The sequence below is a fragment of the Dufourea novaeangliae genome, unplaced genomic scaffold, assembly GCF_001272555.1.
Source record: "Dufourea novaeangliae isolate 0120121106 unplaced genomic scaffold, ASM127255v1 scaffold124, whole genome shotgun sequence".
NCBI classification, from domain to species: Eukaryota; Metazoa; Arthropoda; class Insecta; order Hymenoptera; family Halictidae; genus Dufourea; species Dufourea novaeangliae.
This window is the reverse complement of record NW_015374010.1, coordinates 855,151-871,136: the sequence shown is the minus strand read 5'-3', so window position 1 is coordinate 871,136 and position 15,986 is coordinate 855,151. Positions and strand designations below refer to the sequence as shown.

The following is a 15,986-nucleotide window of genomic DNA, read 5'->3' as shown; positions in this document are numbered from 1 at the left end:
TTAATGATTAAAACTAATATATACTAAGTTGGATATAATTACTTATACATAAATGCTTAAACCTCAATATAATAAGAAGTTTAACAAAGTTGAATGAGATTTTTATTTTATTTTGAATCTAATAGAATCTTTAATCAGATGCGAATTTTCTATTTGATTCCATTTTGTGTAAATTCGTCTATAAAAATTTGTTTCCATAAATATCCACATTTCGTAAATAATAAGGTAGGTATACAGTTGATATGATAGTATATATTTACAATGTAAATATATAGGTATATTGGACAGGTGAAAACTACAACTATTACAATTTCATTTCCTACATGTCTCTTTCACGTAAGAAAGGTAGCGCAAAAAAGTAGTAGAGCATGACTTGTTAGGTTGCTGAATAATACGAGTGAAATCAATGCGGAAGTAATTTAACCTAACCTATTTTTGGTCTGAATCTTATCACCACGTTAGGTTTAAAATAATGAAATTTCGATATGTATGCTTGTACGTTTAAATATTTCATTCTATAAAATTGAAATTTTAACAGGTATAGTTTTTACTGTGATTCGATAAAAAAAGGACATACAAATTTACATTAGAGCCTGCATCGACTAAAATGGAAATCTGTGAGTATAAGTAAAAATAATTTCGCGCCATGAGTCATCCAAAGTAAAATAAAATTTCAGAAAATGATGGAATATAAAACTTTTATAATTTCAATTTTTAATTGTCTTTTATGAGAAATATGATTAATTGCTGCAATTATATTACAAAATAATGAAAGTTGTCGACATAATAACGAAAAAATTGATCTATTTTAAAAGTGGCTAAAATTATACAGAATTTAAAAACAAGCTCATTTGTTATATGTACAGAAGAATAAAGTTTATAAGAATTGCTTTCAGAATACTGATAATTTGAATAAAATTGTGTATTTCATAAAAATGACATGGAAAAACAATATTTGAAAATTGATAGCATAAAACTCTGGTTAAGCCGTCCCTGAGATGCGTCCATGCGTCGGCTTCACTGGCCGAAGACCTGAGTAGCTGCAGGCTGCAGCGTTCATTTGCAAAATGGCTGACCACAGGGAAAGGGATTCTTTTTATTCGCAAACGGATTTACGGTCGAAAAATGATGATCCACCAAATTCACGTTTGTTCGTCATCTGCCACAAAAGTTTGGAGGAAGATGATCTCAGAAAAGCTTTTGAAAAATTCGGAAAGATCGAAGATATATGGGTGGTCAAGAATCGGAATTCAGGCGAAAATAAAGGTAATTTCTTCTGACTTCAAAATAAATCAATAATCTTTCTACCCTGCTTTTTCATTTAGTTCATACAATTTTTCTACATTTGTAACTTCATCTTCTTTCGTACAAATTTCCTTTTCAATTTCGTACTGGTTGTTTGTATGTTTTTAACACATTATTCGAAATATTTATAATGTAAGGTGCATGTTGTTGTTTGTGTAGGAGTCACATACATTAAATTTTCAAAAACATCAGAGGCAGCTATTGCTCTGGAGGAAATGAACGGTAAAATGTTGGGTTCTGTTGGAAGACCTATCAAAGTAATGATTGCGTCAAAGTAAGTTGTCAAACATTACTTCAAGCTGTCTGATATCTTCTTGTTACTAGTATAAATGTATAAAATATGTCTGGTTTCAATATACATATACAAAATTTTTCTAACATTTGAGAATATGAATAACTTATTCAAACGAGTTCTATTACTTTAAGTAAAGAATATAGTACAATGATTTATTTTTTTATAAAATACTTATTTGCAGAATCGTTAGTATTAACTTAATTTTTTAAATGAATTCACATATTTCTACTTTATGGAGTTTATTATAGTATTAGAAAAATAATTATGTGTGCACATTTAAACTGGACATAAATTTATTCTTTTTGTAAGCATATCAATATAAGATTTATTACAGTCGTGATCAAGGATCTGTAAGAGAAACAAATGAAGAAGAAAGATGGGTTCGTTTGTTTTGTGTCTTACCAAAGTCTATGACGGATAGTGAACTTCAACAAGAATTTTCTAAATTTGGATCTATTGAATATGCAACTGTGGTCAAAGATAGAAATACAAATGAGTCAAAAGGTTTTGGTTATGTGAAATTTAAGAAAGTATCCAGTGCAGCCAAGGCATTTGAAGAGTGTGATAGGAAGTATAAGGCTGTATTTGCTGAACCAAAAAAGCCAAAACCTGAACACATGGATGTGAAGTATAATAATGGACTATCCCCACATTATGACAGTGTTGGCGGAGGTAGTACGTCATCAAATTTTGGAAAGAGTAGTATTAGTTTAGAAATTGCCACAAATTATCCTAATTCTGAAGGTTACACGCATTTGCAAGTAATTGCACATCCAGCATTAAATCAAGATCAATTATGGAAGCTGTTTGATATTGTACCTGGCTTGGACTATTGTCATTTGAAAAATGATGTTAGGTACAGAATGCCAAGGGGCCAGGCTGTTGTAGTATATTCAAATCCTAGTGCTGCAGCATATGCAAGAGAAAAATTTCATGGTTTTGAATATCCTCCTGGTCATAGGATGATAGTTAAACCAGATTTATCGAGTGTGCCTCCAAAAAGTGTTGTAAAACCTGGAAGTTCTACAGGTGGAGGGGCTAATGCCAGGACAGATTTAGCACATTTGGCAGAAACCATTGCTCAAGCTACATCACTAATTCAAGCTGCAGGGTTAACTGCACCGAGTAAGAGATCATATTATTTTTTGCAACTTGGTAATAGTTGGCTTGTTATATAATCATATTTTTACCTACTTAGGTTTAGAACATTCTATATGTGTTAAGTTACCACCTGTGCAACCAATGGCCAGTATAGATGCAGAGGTTGCAAAAAGATGTTTTATTGTATGTGGTCCTCCAGTACCACCTATATATGCTATGAAGGATGCATTCTGCAGATTTGGGAATCTCATAGATGTGTACATGCTCCCAGGGAAAAATTGTGGATATGCAAAGTATGCTAGTGTGGAAAGTGCAAATGAAGCAATTGAGGTATGTTGCACAATATATTATTGGAATGTTCATTCTATATTTCAAATAGTATTCACAATAATGAAGCTTACTCGTTGAAATAAGAGAACACTTTTAAGATATATAGTTGATTGGTGAAATGTTCAATTTTCTTGATAGGTTCTACATGGGCAAGAAATTTGTGGTTCCCGATTGAAAGTGCTAGAAGCAGAAGAACGCAATGTCGGTGATGATCGTAGAAAACGATTACGAATGGACGAAGACGAAAATTAATTTTTTTTTTGTGTATCTCGTAAGTACATCGCTGAGCGCATGGCAAAGAGAAAGAGAAAAAGGAGAGAAAGAGGGAGGCATTTAAATGTTAACACCCTGACGTTGTAACTGACGATTACTTTACTTAAAAGTAAATAGTAATTTTTCTATTTATCTTCACAGACTGACTGGTATACACAAGCTGGACGCACGCAATAAAAGAGACGAATTTTAAGACTCACTTGACCACGTCGGGCCCGCATCCAAGGAAACTACTCCAACTACCTACTTTTAACTATCGCTTACGTTCGCGATTTCAACGTTACTGAACTTTAACGATACTTTACTTTGTCCTTACACATCGTTACACATACACCTGACTTCCTAATTTTATTATTTTAAGAGGCCTGTGCGAAAAGTGATCTTAAATATTCAAGTCAAAAATATATAGTACACATAAACTAGTTTTACATATGAAACTTCTTTTTTTAACACAAGAGAGTTTACATGATGTAATATGCTTAAAGTGTTTTTTTATTGTTACGTTAATATATTGCAGATATTAACTCGAGGTAAGAGAATTTCTGTATATCTGTACTTGTGTTCAGATAAAATTTATTTCACATAAAGTCCTCTATAGGTTGAAAGAAATGGAAAGTTTTTGAAAGAAACGAAAGATAGGATTACTTTTAAAAATTTTGTATCCTTGTTTGTAAAACAGATATAATAATTATGAATAATTGTAAATAATGAAGGCAATTGTTTTAACTATTCGCGCAGGCTTTAAAACACACCTTGTGCTTTAGAGTTAATGAAATGAATTTTTGTTTATAATTTATATTTAACAGTTCTGTACTATCCTTTTATTAGCTATACTGTGTATGGAAGAAAACGTAAAGTAATTTATTTCTTGTACATGTTTCAAGGAATATATTCGCGATGATAACCTCGTAGAACTTGAATCCAAAACAAGGTATATTCTCCAACGCATTTTTGTTTTTTTCTGTGCTTTGTAGTCGTAGTTTTGGTTATTAAAGATATTAACAATATATTCTTATGAAAAGAAATATATATAACACAGAGCATGCTTTTCAATGGAAGTATTTATATATATCACAATTATGCACTGTAATTTAGAAATTACAGTTTAAAAATTTATTTACTACATTGTAGTCTGAGCTATATACAATAATTGTTAATTACCGCTAAATTTTCGGTGGATATAACATTTTGTTGTATCCTGTTGTAGGCATAAATGTTTGTCTATGTAAAAGAAATATTAGGTACAAGTTAAAGGGGAAAGTAAACTTCTAAAATTTTTTATGAGGTATGGGTACATCTTGTTTTGGAAATACTTCGACATCACATATGTTCACGTGTATAGATATATTTGCATAAAATATATCAGGATATTGTTTTTTACAATTACTTTGAGTATGATCAAGAAACATACGTTTTCTTAGGCAATTAATATTACGTCCATGATCACAATTTCGTCAAACACCAATTATTGACGCACAACATGAACCTTTTATGGTGGACACTTTTGTACGTGTATTAGACTGTTTTACTCAATGACCATACGCAATGATGTTTTAGGAGACTGTAACAGACTTGTTTGATGATATTAAATACACATTAAGTATTGAAAACCTTACACTGACTTTCACTTATTTTTTTTAAATTACACTGAACAGAGTGTCCTGCATTGTGCATGTATGACTCACTGACCTGACATGTTGTTTCTTTTCACTTACAGGATACCTGAAGGATTCAAAGATGCGTACCTGATGACTGTGATATAGTAGAGTAAGATATTTCTGATATAATGTACATATATCAGACATTTAAGATATAAATAATAAATTATAATTTCATATTGTTTTTCCGTTTTATTACTAGGCTTTTTATAATGTGCTTGCAAGGACAATTGTTTAAATTCGGTTTCTGTTAGTTGCACTGCAAAAATTCTGTGTCTTTATAATAGAATGCTATATACGAATCTGGGTTCTTCGTAAGACTTAGAACTAGTCGCATCGATAATTTTACGAGTTTGCTATATCCACCAAATATAAAATTTTGTCTTCCCGGTTTCTAGGACTTCGTTCAAATAAAGCCTATTTGACCGCGCAAACGATAATGTGGCTGTTGCGCGGTAGCTGTAGTCATGTAAATGAAACGTACATATTTGTAACCAGGTGATTTCGAGTTTTTCAAAAGATTCACGTAGCGGAATGTGGACGGATTTCATTTGATTCTATAAAACTGCATACAGATCACGCGGTTAAATTCGTGATATTTCAACAGGTCATAAATATTCATAAGCGGTTCATACACAGTCGAACATTTTCCCTTCGATAATGCAAGTAGAATTTTGCGCTGTACTTAGATTTTTCCTGTTGAATCATCAGTGCGAAATAGTTGTTGGGAGGAGACTATTTTAATCGTGTTCATCGTTCGGGGGGTTTAAGAGGGGCACGTTTTGCATCGATATAGGTTAACAGAGAAATAGTGGGGGTCGACTCACGTGTTACCAAACGTGCTGTGTGATGCGGAACAGTCGCTCCGCGCGAAAGATATGCGATGTTCGACGCGGTTTCAGTCCTCATAGATATTGCAGCCTGGGAAGGCATCGTATTGTGTTTACATACTTGTTGTGAACCATCAAGTTTATTAATTTAGTGAGAACAATTGTTTCGTCGTTAGTTCAAGCATTTTTAGAAAGAAAATATATATACGTATACATGATCGAACAGGTGGTGCATCATTTGACATTTTAAATCGGTAACGGTGAATGCGATATATCCTTCAAACTTCTGTCCCTTTTACGTGATTATTTGGGACAGTTTTATCAACCGCGATTCACCTTATCGAGTCTCAGTCACTTTTTCGCACAACGAATTGTAGAAATGACGCATCAACATCGAGTTCATTTAATTTAGCAGCAGTGTTTGTGACCTTACGGATATCGTCTCGAAGGAACGTTATTCCGGATAGAACAATGGAAGAGGTGTCCACCGAAAATGCTAAGGTGTCGGATTCCGGATATTCCAATACTTGCAGCAATAGTCAGTCGCAACGCAGGTACGTTTCGAGTTTATTTTCTTCCGTTGTCACGTACATTTCAAAGTACGTTGAACTCACTGATAGAGCTTATGCTCATACACTAATTTGAAAAACCGCCTCGGACTTTGAACTGCGTTTCATCGATGTAATTACTAATGAGCGTGAGTCGGTGCTTTTTCTTGCATGCGATTATAACTCCTTTATAAATTGTCTGGTGTCTATTTTTGCTTGAAATGATTTAAACAAAAAGATAAGAATTTAGCTAATTTAGTACTAGTAATACAAGGTTATGCCGATGAGTTAAAAAATCGTATCGCTAGCTAACTTTGTAACAAACTTTAAAATAAACAGATTGGAGTACATATGAATTATGAGTTTACGATCAGATGAAATTCCTGGCAGTACTTAGATTACCATCCTCTCAACTTATTAAATTCTGTTTATCACTAATGGTAACTGAATGATATACATACGACCTGAATGACAAAAATCATTACAGTATTGTCTTCTTAAAATTTCATCTGTATTTGCACAATAATTTTAACATTATAATGATTTGTTTTTTTTATTCGATACATTGAGTAGTTAAAATATATTTAAAGCAACATTCAGCAAATGATAACAATAGTTCGTATGTAAATCGTTGATTTTAGTTCGAGGCTTCATTGTCCATAGAAAAACTAATTGTGAACCTTCAGTCGACGCGTCGAAAAATAAAGGGGCTCGTTGAGCCCACCTCCTTCGTATTATTGTTGGTTGAAGCATACTTTAAGAATAAGTACTTTGACAGTAATAAATTCGTCGCGTTATCTTTGACACATGCATAATGAATCGCCTACTTGATTTAGTAATAAAAATGACCTTATTGAACTCCTGATTATATTTACTGGTGTACTCCAAGTCATGTATATCGTAAACATTTCTTCAGATCACACTTAGTGATCGCTTTTCCACTACAGATGAAGTCAAGAAAGCCATCGAAACAAGTATGAAAAAGTTCTCCATGGCGAACGAGATGTAAATTTTCTTACCACAGATTCTATTCATCTGTCTTCACTTGATTAGCTTTTTTTTCTGAACTCGCATTAACTCTTTTTCTATTTTTATAGTCAATTAAATTATTCCCGTATTTTTCTATTCGCTCCCGTGCATTTAACGTTCAGACAAATGGGTGTTCGAATTTAATTTACCGCCTTCGATTAAGCGCCAACGAAATATGCATGCGCCGTGATGGATAGTAAATCATTTCGCGCGATGCAAAACGCGCCGTTTCGATATGCTAGAATTTTTGCGATTTTTCATCGCGACCCGAAACCTTGCGAAAAGTTTAAGAAAGTTTCGTCACAGTTGCGTCTGGAAACGTTAAGAAACTGCTAACCATATTTGATTCTCCCATTTCCTCCGGATTATTATTTGAATATCTCCCTCTTTCTTCTTCACAGAATAAACGTTCTATTTTTTAATACTTCACCCAGCTTGAGAAAATTTGGCCTTTTTGTTATATCTCTAAGGATAAGAAGATGGCAAGTACTATCTACCCCAGAATGTTTGAGGTAATTTTTTTCTTTCACCCTGTAGATTGGCTAAACTTTGTTTTTCGGAGGGTGCTAGAATTTACAGCGAGCTCTCTAGTATATAGGTATATAGTGGCGCAGGATGCTTGGCATTGACACGCTTTGTCAGGTGGTACAGGTGAGAGGTAGACGGAAAGCACGTCGAAACGAGAAAGACGTAAACTCGAACACCTACGGTTAAGGCTAACTAGTTCCTCGTCGAAGTATGCCGGTTGCGATTTCCACGTTTCCATTAAATGCACACCTCTATATGCGTCTATCGGATTGCGAAACAACGAGAAAACAGGTCGCACGAATACAAGATTGCCGATTACTGTTTTATCGAAAGTGCCTGAGATTGAAATGCTTCCCGTAGCTGGTTCACATGACTCTGCTAATTGCAAGGAGCTCGTAAAATGAGGAATTAATTGTTATTTGCGAAATATCGAATTAGCAAAAGCGTACAGTCACTTGTGTTTAGAATACAATGTTTATGAAAATACAAATTCTTATGAATTAATTCATTTATAGTATCGATTACTGTATTACAGATTCTTCTCGATTATTGTCCTGAATTCGGGTCCTGGGACAATAATCTTATAGGCAGACATGCTTCAGACCTTCGTAAATTCGTTTTTCGCCCGAAACCTGAAACAAATCGGAGGAGCAACAAAGTATGTTATCCCCCGCCCTCCCAGTGGTGGGAATAACGTCTGGACAATAATCGTGTAGAACAAGCCAGACGATAATCGAGAGGAGTCTGTACGTTTTTTAATGTACAGTGTTTCAGACAACAGCCTGGCTGTAAATTGACTGCATTCCACATTTGATACGCTGTTTTTCCAAAGAAAAGACTCACGTTGGGAATGGCTAGATTGCCATGTGAACCGTTTTCCTAACACGTGCACGCGGAATTTTTGTTTGTCCTGTTTTCTGCGTTTTGACAAATACCTTTCGATCATCTGCACGTGTGTTGTTACGTATCCCCATTCGGCGCACATGTATTCCGTGAAATTCTTCGAGGGTGCCCCATCCTGCGCAAGTTTCCATGGTAACTAGACCACGTGCCGAATTTTATTGGGGTTTGGGAATTGTCACGCGTCCGTGAATCGTTCACTATCTACGAAATTGTTTTATCGAGCAAGTGAAAAAGACGTTGTTGTAATAAAAAATAGAACGAAATATGCAGCGAGTGTTGGGTCCTCTCCATGGTACCCGTATTCTTCTTTCGAAAAATAAAGTATAGTTAGACAACATAGGAAAGGTTGAAGATGTAACTGGAAGATTTTCGGAGAGAATTTCAAATTAGTTAACAGTTAATTATATGCTAACATAGCACACGTGTTACAGTACTATTTAACCCTAGATTACTGAACTATCCTGTAACTTACATAATCATTCGTAAAAATTACGACCGAAAGGAAAATATTATTTTTATTGACATAGAGACCTACGTTATAAATATTTATGATAGTCGGACCTAAAAATAATGGAAAGTTACGACAGTAGTTATTCAGCAGATTCTGCACACACGTTGGCAACATGTGACAGCTTCACGGCAACGTCCGCCGATTTCTGAGAATCGCGAATTCGAGGTCATAATTTTTACGATGGTAATCTACGGTTACGTATGTATAAAAACTGGTCCGTTATTGGTGGTGTCGTGGATAAAAAAATGATTCTTGATGAAAAAATAAAATTCATGGGGCGGTACTGTACGTACATAGACGTATTTTGAGCATCGTACCCTTAATTAACGCCATACGTGCAATAGGTCATAACGATCCTTCGTAATTACAACGGACATCGTGGGCGATCCAGCTCGATTTTATCAGGACAATTGAGACGTGCCGATAATTATAGACACGCAGAGTTTGATATTCTCACGTGTTGCTTGTCAAACGAAATCGCATACAATGCGAATTCTCGTCGAAGAGCGAAACGTGATGCATATCCCGGGAACACGAAAAAATTCTGAAACGTCTCGCCTAGGGATTCGTTGTATGATTATTTCGGTATACTCGCTTTCACGTTTTAATTTCAACCCGCAATGATGTACATTAAAGCGAAACCGCGGTGTTATTTAACCATTTTCCTTTCACGAATGGCAAAATGTCATCGACTAACTACTCCCCTATTCTAGGTTGTTCCGCGTTAATGGTAAACATCAACGAAGTAAATGTAGTTCTCCGAGCAGAAGCGAATCGAAAAAGAAAGTGAAATACGATTTCGAATCTTAATAGACTATTTTATAGAAAAATGGGAATTAAATAGAATTTCATTGTTTGATTTGTTACAGAGTATTAACGTAAGTTAACAAACTCCTTAACTGGCGTGATAAATTTATTGCATTTATTTTCGTAAAAGGATCTTAATCTTTGGAATACCTCAGAAGTTTTCCGGGTACCGTCCAAAAATACCTTGAAAAATATGCGATTTTTGAGGTATTTATTGAAAATTGAAATATCTATTTCTCTTAAAAATGAAGATATTCTCACATTTTTATTATTTTATAATTTTACAAAAATAAAGTGTCATTACGTGGATCTAAATTATATTAAAAATGGAAAGCCGATATATCGATTCAAGGTATTTTTCGGAGTACCCACAAAGCCGATGTATCTCCTCTAAGGTACCAAAACGATTAACAAAGGTCACTTGCGCAAAGAATCCGTAGTCTGTTAATTACGACTTCTAAACCTACATCTAATAAAACGATTACGACGATTGTACAATCTATTTGATATTTGGTTAACACGAGGTTTCCTTGGCACCATTCGTGCAGAGCCCTGAACGGAATCGATAGCCGGACTACACGGTCCCGTTTCACGGTTCTAGTCACGGGGCCACGAGCGTGAAGCAGACCTTCTTATGCAATAATTTTTCCTAGCAAACGAGGTGCAACAAATGTAGGAGCCCCGTGCCGGTTCCCTGGGAAATAATGAGGGCAGTGAAAGGCCAGAAAGACCCACGTCGTAAGAACGCCCGGGCGTCCACGGTGGTCACGTTTGCCGAACATGTGATCGAACCTCTTTTTCTATTTTTTTTTTATTCCATTGCCTCTACCCCTCGGTTCCACGACTGGTTTCCAAGAGATTTTCTGTCGGCGAATTGCATGACTTTCCTGCGCGTCGGTTTAGTCGGCCAATGGGCCGAGGCCGTTCGTGTGCCGTTCGAGAAATGCGCTTTTGCAATTGCTCCTGGTCGCTGGGCCAGTCAAGCGAAGCAGAACCCGGATGATCTAGTCTCGGCGAGACACCGTACAAATTCGATCGACAATGCAGACGATTTTATATCTGGCGAATAAGTCTCTTTGTATCCAGGAACCCAAGGACAGGAAACCACCGAATTTAGAGACCCACGTTAGAGAAGGGTCCGAGATGTTCTCTGGCCTGAGTCCCAAGACTGCAGAGTCTTTGTGCTTGGGTTCCTAGGTTAGAAGACTTCCTGACTTGGGTCCGAGAGTCCAGAGGATCCTCTGGATTAGATTGGTCTTATTGATAGTATCGGTTCCTGGAATGGATTTAAATAGATATTGTAATTTATGTCCCAGTTACATTATCTGGTTGAATATTTGATTACATTTTACATAATACCATGCAGTTGTCAGTAACAATTTAGAATTTAAAAGCAACGTGTACGTTTGATTTTAGTATCATTACAGTATAGTAATATCGTGCGTCTAATTCACGCATTTGAGAAGCTAATTGATTTAGAAGTTATTAAGTAGTAACAGGCGTTTGAGGCCAGACCTGGCGAATAAGTATCTGAAGTAGTTTGATCAGTTGATGTTCAGACTTGCATATTATAAAATGTACTATGCAATTGGTTTTATTCAAATATTAAGTTAAAGTATATTTTTCACATCATTGTCTCGTTGCAATAAATATTCTTTATGATTCAGAAATATCCAATTACCCTAAATATTAGATATAATTTAAACATTCCAATGTTCCCTTCATCTAAATGGTCTCATTACCTTGAATCACTGTTTGTAAAACAACAATCTAAGAAAATTATTAACCTTATCTTTAATTAACGTGTGTTTCAGCAGTGGGAGCTCGATTTCGAGAAACAGCAACCGCTCCGAGAGTAGCGGTTATTGCGGTAGGCGTCCCTCGACATTTGGATCCAGGTAACACACCGCTCAGATCAATTTTCTACCATCGATCAATTACGAAAGAAAAACAGGAAAAGAAAACAATACATTCACGATAGAAGCAATCGCGATGACGCGCGATACTTGAATGTAGAATGTAGAATGCTCTCCAGTGTTATCCCCTCGGAGAGTGCAAACGTGTTACGAAGGTTGTCAGTGATCAAACATGCTCACGATAGTAAAAATCTCACGCATACGATTCTTCAATAGACATCATCAATTCCATTAATTCCATATAATTGACAATCTAATCACCACCTCGAGTGTAGACCATAAACAGTAAGGAATTCAATGAAAGGTAACTTGATCCTCTTCCTAAAATGTCCAACTACTAGCAACGTCCATTAAAATGTACTTTGAATATACGATGGTCCACAATCATATCTCCCCCAAATTTATACAATTACCCGTTGTTACAACAATATCTCCCCCAATATTATACAACTTATCCAATCTCAAGATTACATAACTATATCATACTTCCTTATTATTTGTCGAACATCAAGTTAACCTTCAAACAATAGATGTCGTTTACTGTTAAACAGAATACATTATTTATCTATTCACGGTCGTCTATTTATATCGCAGAACGTATAAACTACCGGTTCAACGTGAAATCAGTAATCGAAATGGTCAATACACAGTCGCCGAGACGAAACAATACTCGTGCGGAGTGCGGACATTGCATGGAAACTTGAGCCAGTCGTGCGGAACATATTCTCCTATGGAAGAGTATATCAACGTTTATCAGTCTCGTATCGTAAATTAACACTGTGTAGAATGTTATTACAATAACCAGTTGGTCGGAAAAATGCAGATTATTTCCATCTGCATGCAATTACACGTACCGTTTTTAGAAACGTTACGTAACAGGCATATGCAGCTAGTTGCATCCCTGATTACAGTAAATTCTCGATGAGTGTTCGAAGGCTCCTCGGCACTGAACATTAAACATTTCATAAACTAATGACTAGACTGCGAATTTTTATGCGAAATCGCATTTTGTAAAGTAGATGTATAAACAGGCAAAAGTAAAAATGGAAAATTCGTTCTCCTTTTAACGATTTTAGCAGGCTGAAAATATAATTAAACTTTTGTTAAGGTCGGTGGAAGTTGTGTCGTTTATTGTATTTCACATACGTCTATATGCTATAAATGCATAAAATCCACAGTCTACTACTGACCATATGCAAATGAAACAAATATCATTGACTTCCGATTTCCAAGCTATATTGAAGATAGATAGATCCCACTATATTGAATCTTATTAAAAAGTCAGCGTTACACCTGGCGATCTCTTTTTTTCAGTCCCGAGGAGCCATCGGACACTCATCGAGAATTTACTGTGGTCATTCCAAAAATTTTCCTTTTTCTTTCCACGACTGGACCGTGTCCCGTATCGTCAACGACGTAACGAGACGCAGAGACGTGTGTTCTATTGTCGTTGTGCTTTTTATTCCTCGATGTACGCACGTACATACGTACGTACGTGTGATTAACGTGCGGCCGTTCCATAATTACCGCGATTGTAAAGGTGACACAGCGAACGTTCGAGCACACACGTACACATGTTCGATGGACGTGGATTTTTAGCATCGTGTGAACGCGTCCGCCCGTATACGTGCAGGACAAACGATTACATTCAGTTACGAGAAAGCTCCGCGCACAAACGCTTACGCCAGGCTCCGGGCAGCTGTAAACATTGGTGCATGTGCCGTGCCACGTGCCTGGGCAATGTCGCCATCGGCGTCGGCCTACGTGCCATGAGAGATATTCCACCCCCACCCGTGGTTCGTTGCATCATAATCATAATAAATCCGTGAATTACAAATGCATGGTTATTTTTGGTATTTTGCCGGACGGGCGATCGCCGAAAACCGTAAAAAAACATACAGTTGTCCACTTGTAGAACCTTCATTATCCGAATTGAACCCCTGGAACCCAAATTTCATTTTTACCGTTCGAGAAATTTGTTATCTGTTTATCGAGTTTATCTATTTTTATTATTTAAAAGATTTCTTACCTGTTCATCGAATTTAGCAATTTTTATTGATTAAGAATTTTTTTTATCGGTTTATCAAATTTAACAATTTTTGTTGATCGGACATTTTTTATCTGTTCACCAAATTTATCAGTTTTTATTGTTGACAATTTTTTTGCCTGTATCTATGTAGGTACTGTCCACTACTGAACAGTTGAACATACGGAATTCGAATTTTCGACCTTGAAGGTTTTAGTTTTTTCAAAATAGGTTTCTGAGTTTAGGATTATACTGGCCAGTAGAAAAACGTGCTCGTTTGTTTAACAATGGCGATACTGACTTGTGATCGTAGGGTTAATAGAGGAACAGGAATCTTTGGATAAACGATTTTTTAAAATGAAATTTTTCCTCAATTATTAAGCTTTATATCGAACTCTTCTTGTACATGACAGGATCAATCATGGTGTTAACAGTTCTGTTTTCGAACGTCTGATATTGTTCATTCATTAAACAAATTACGCCTGTTAACACTCCCGAATTCCTTAAATATTTCATACTTATTTTCTATATTTAGCATCGTCCGTTTCAGTTCTGGCGTCATCCGACATATCGATTGTTTCCCCGTTAGATTTACATGCATATTGCGTTCAGAAAGAAGGATCGTTTGAATAACAGGTTGCTCAAGCAAGCAACAAGATCAATTCGGATAAGGGAGATTCTCTGTTCTAAAATGTTTAACAGCTTGATAACCCGATTGGTTAGATCTAACCTTTTCAAAGTGTATCGCTAACTGATTGACTAAAAAGTGTATACTATTTACACTATTATTAATATTAACATTTAATCAACATTTTTCAGTTCAATATTCTTTACAGTAAAGTAAGAGCAAAATTAATAATTCGAGTAAAAAATTTAATTGGAAAAAGTCAAGGCATTTAAAAAGAAAAGAAAGCGTTTGCGTGCTACAGTTATTCCGAACGATGATTGTCATTGCTGTTCGATTCGAAACGTTTTCTGAATGACACGCCTCGTTCACTCATGCAGTTATTGGTCGCCGCCTGTGCGTTCCCCACGACTAGAACCAATGGGATTGGGAGTACGCCCCTGCCTCGTAGGAAAAGTTTACCGTCGAGACTTCCTCGTCGTGGAAATTCTCAGATGTGTCGAGGCGACAGGGGTCAAGGTTGCCTGCCATTATAATTCGGCGCAGGCTTTATTAATATTCACTGAAATACAATCACAATTGGGGGAACTTTTGAATGAAGAGTAGCCTTTCATGGCTCCATTCTGCTCCATAATGGAGACAAGAATAGAGGATTATAACAGGTTTTAGTATGGTAGTAATTAAGTTTGAAACAGTGACCAAAGAACACTGTGTTTATACGTAATATAGAATGGCTAAAGAGATATAAATAAATTGAGAATAGAACACACTAATGTGCATTTAATTAACGAACGGTATCTGACAGTGATCCTTCTTACAAAGGGCAATTGGGGCTCTATTGATAAGATATTAGGGAGAATTAGTAATCGTGTTCGTTTTAATATTACATATATAGATTCAAATAAGGGGTGAAGCAGAGATTTATTTGCAACTTGGGTAGAAGTCACATGTAAATTATATCTTTCTAATATACGGTTTTTCCAAAGTTTTGGCAATTTGACGTAAATGTCCATCGTTCGATGCATCTGCAGAAAGTAATCAAATTTAACTGATATTAATTCTTTACTTTAATTAACTTCAACATTCAAATAGGTGATTTTACTGCTCTGTTAGATAGTACTTTGAAACGAATAGAGTACTACTGAGTAATGTTTTAATGAAACAGGAGCGATGTTAATAATTTTCATTCATAAAAGTAACCTCGATTACACTTATCACTAAAATCGGTCATTTCACGTGCAACGACCTAATACTATACGGGAAGTAAACATACGTGTAAGAAAAAATGTTCATTTATCTGA

The 15,986-nt window shown here is 35.7% G+C and overlaps 2 protein-coding genes across 2 annotated transcripts in view; both read left to right on the top strand.

Moving 5' to 3' along the window:
* Positions 1 to 998: 998 nt before the first annotated feature.
* On the top strand, positions 999 to 3,633 carry LOC107188437 (RNA-binding protein 45). Its single transcript, XM_015576731.1, has 6 exons — positions 999 to 1,266; positions 1,465 to 1,579; positions 1,935 to 2,725; positions 2,799 to 3,031; positions 3,170 to 3,302; positions 3,446 to 3,633. Exons 1-5 carry the CDS (start codon positions 1,068 to 1,070, stop codon positions 3,281 to 3,283), a joined length of 1,452 nt encoding a protein of 483 aa, XP_015432217.1. The 5' UTR covers positions 999 to 1,067; the 3' UTR covers positions 3,284 to 3,302; positions 3,446 to 3,633.
* A 2,308-nt stretch (positions 3,634 to 5,941) lies between these two features.
* Positions 5,942 to 15,986, top strand: part of LOC107188317 (period circadian protein) — a 29,877-nt gene continuing 19,832 nt past the window's right edge. The window contains exons 1-2 of the mRNA XM_015576593.1: positions 5,942 to 6,346; positions 11,933 to 12,016. Coding sequence (XP_015432079.1) covers positions 6,264 to 6,346; positions 11,933 to 12,016 — 167 coding nt within the window. The 5' untranslated portion in view covers positions 5,942 to 6,263. The remainder of the gene's footprint in view (positions 6,347 to 11,932; positions 12,017 to 15,986) is intronic.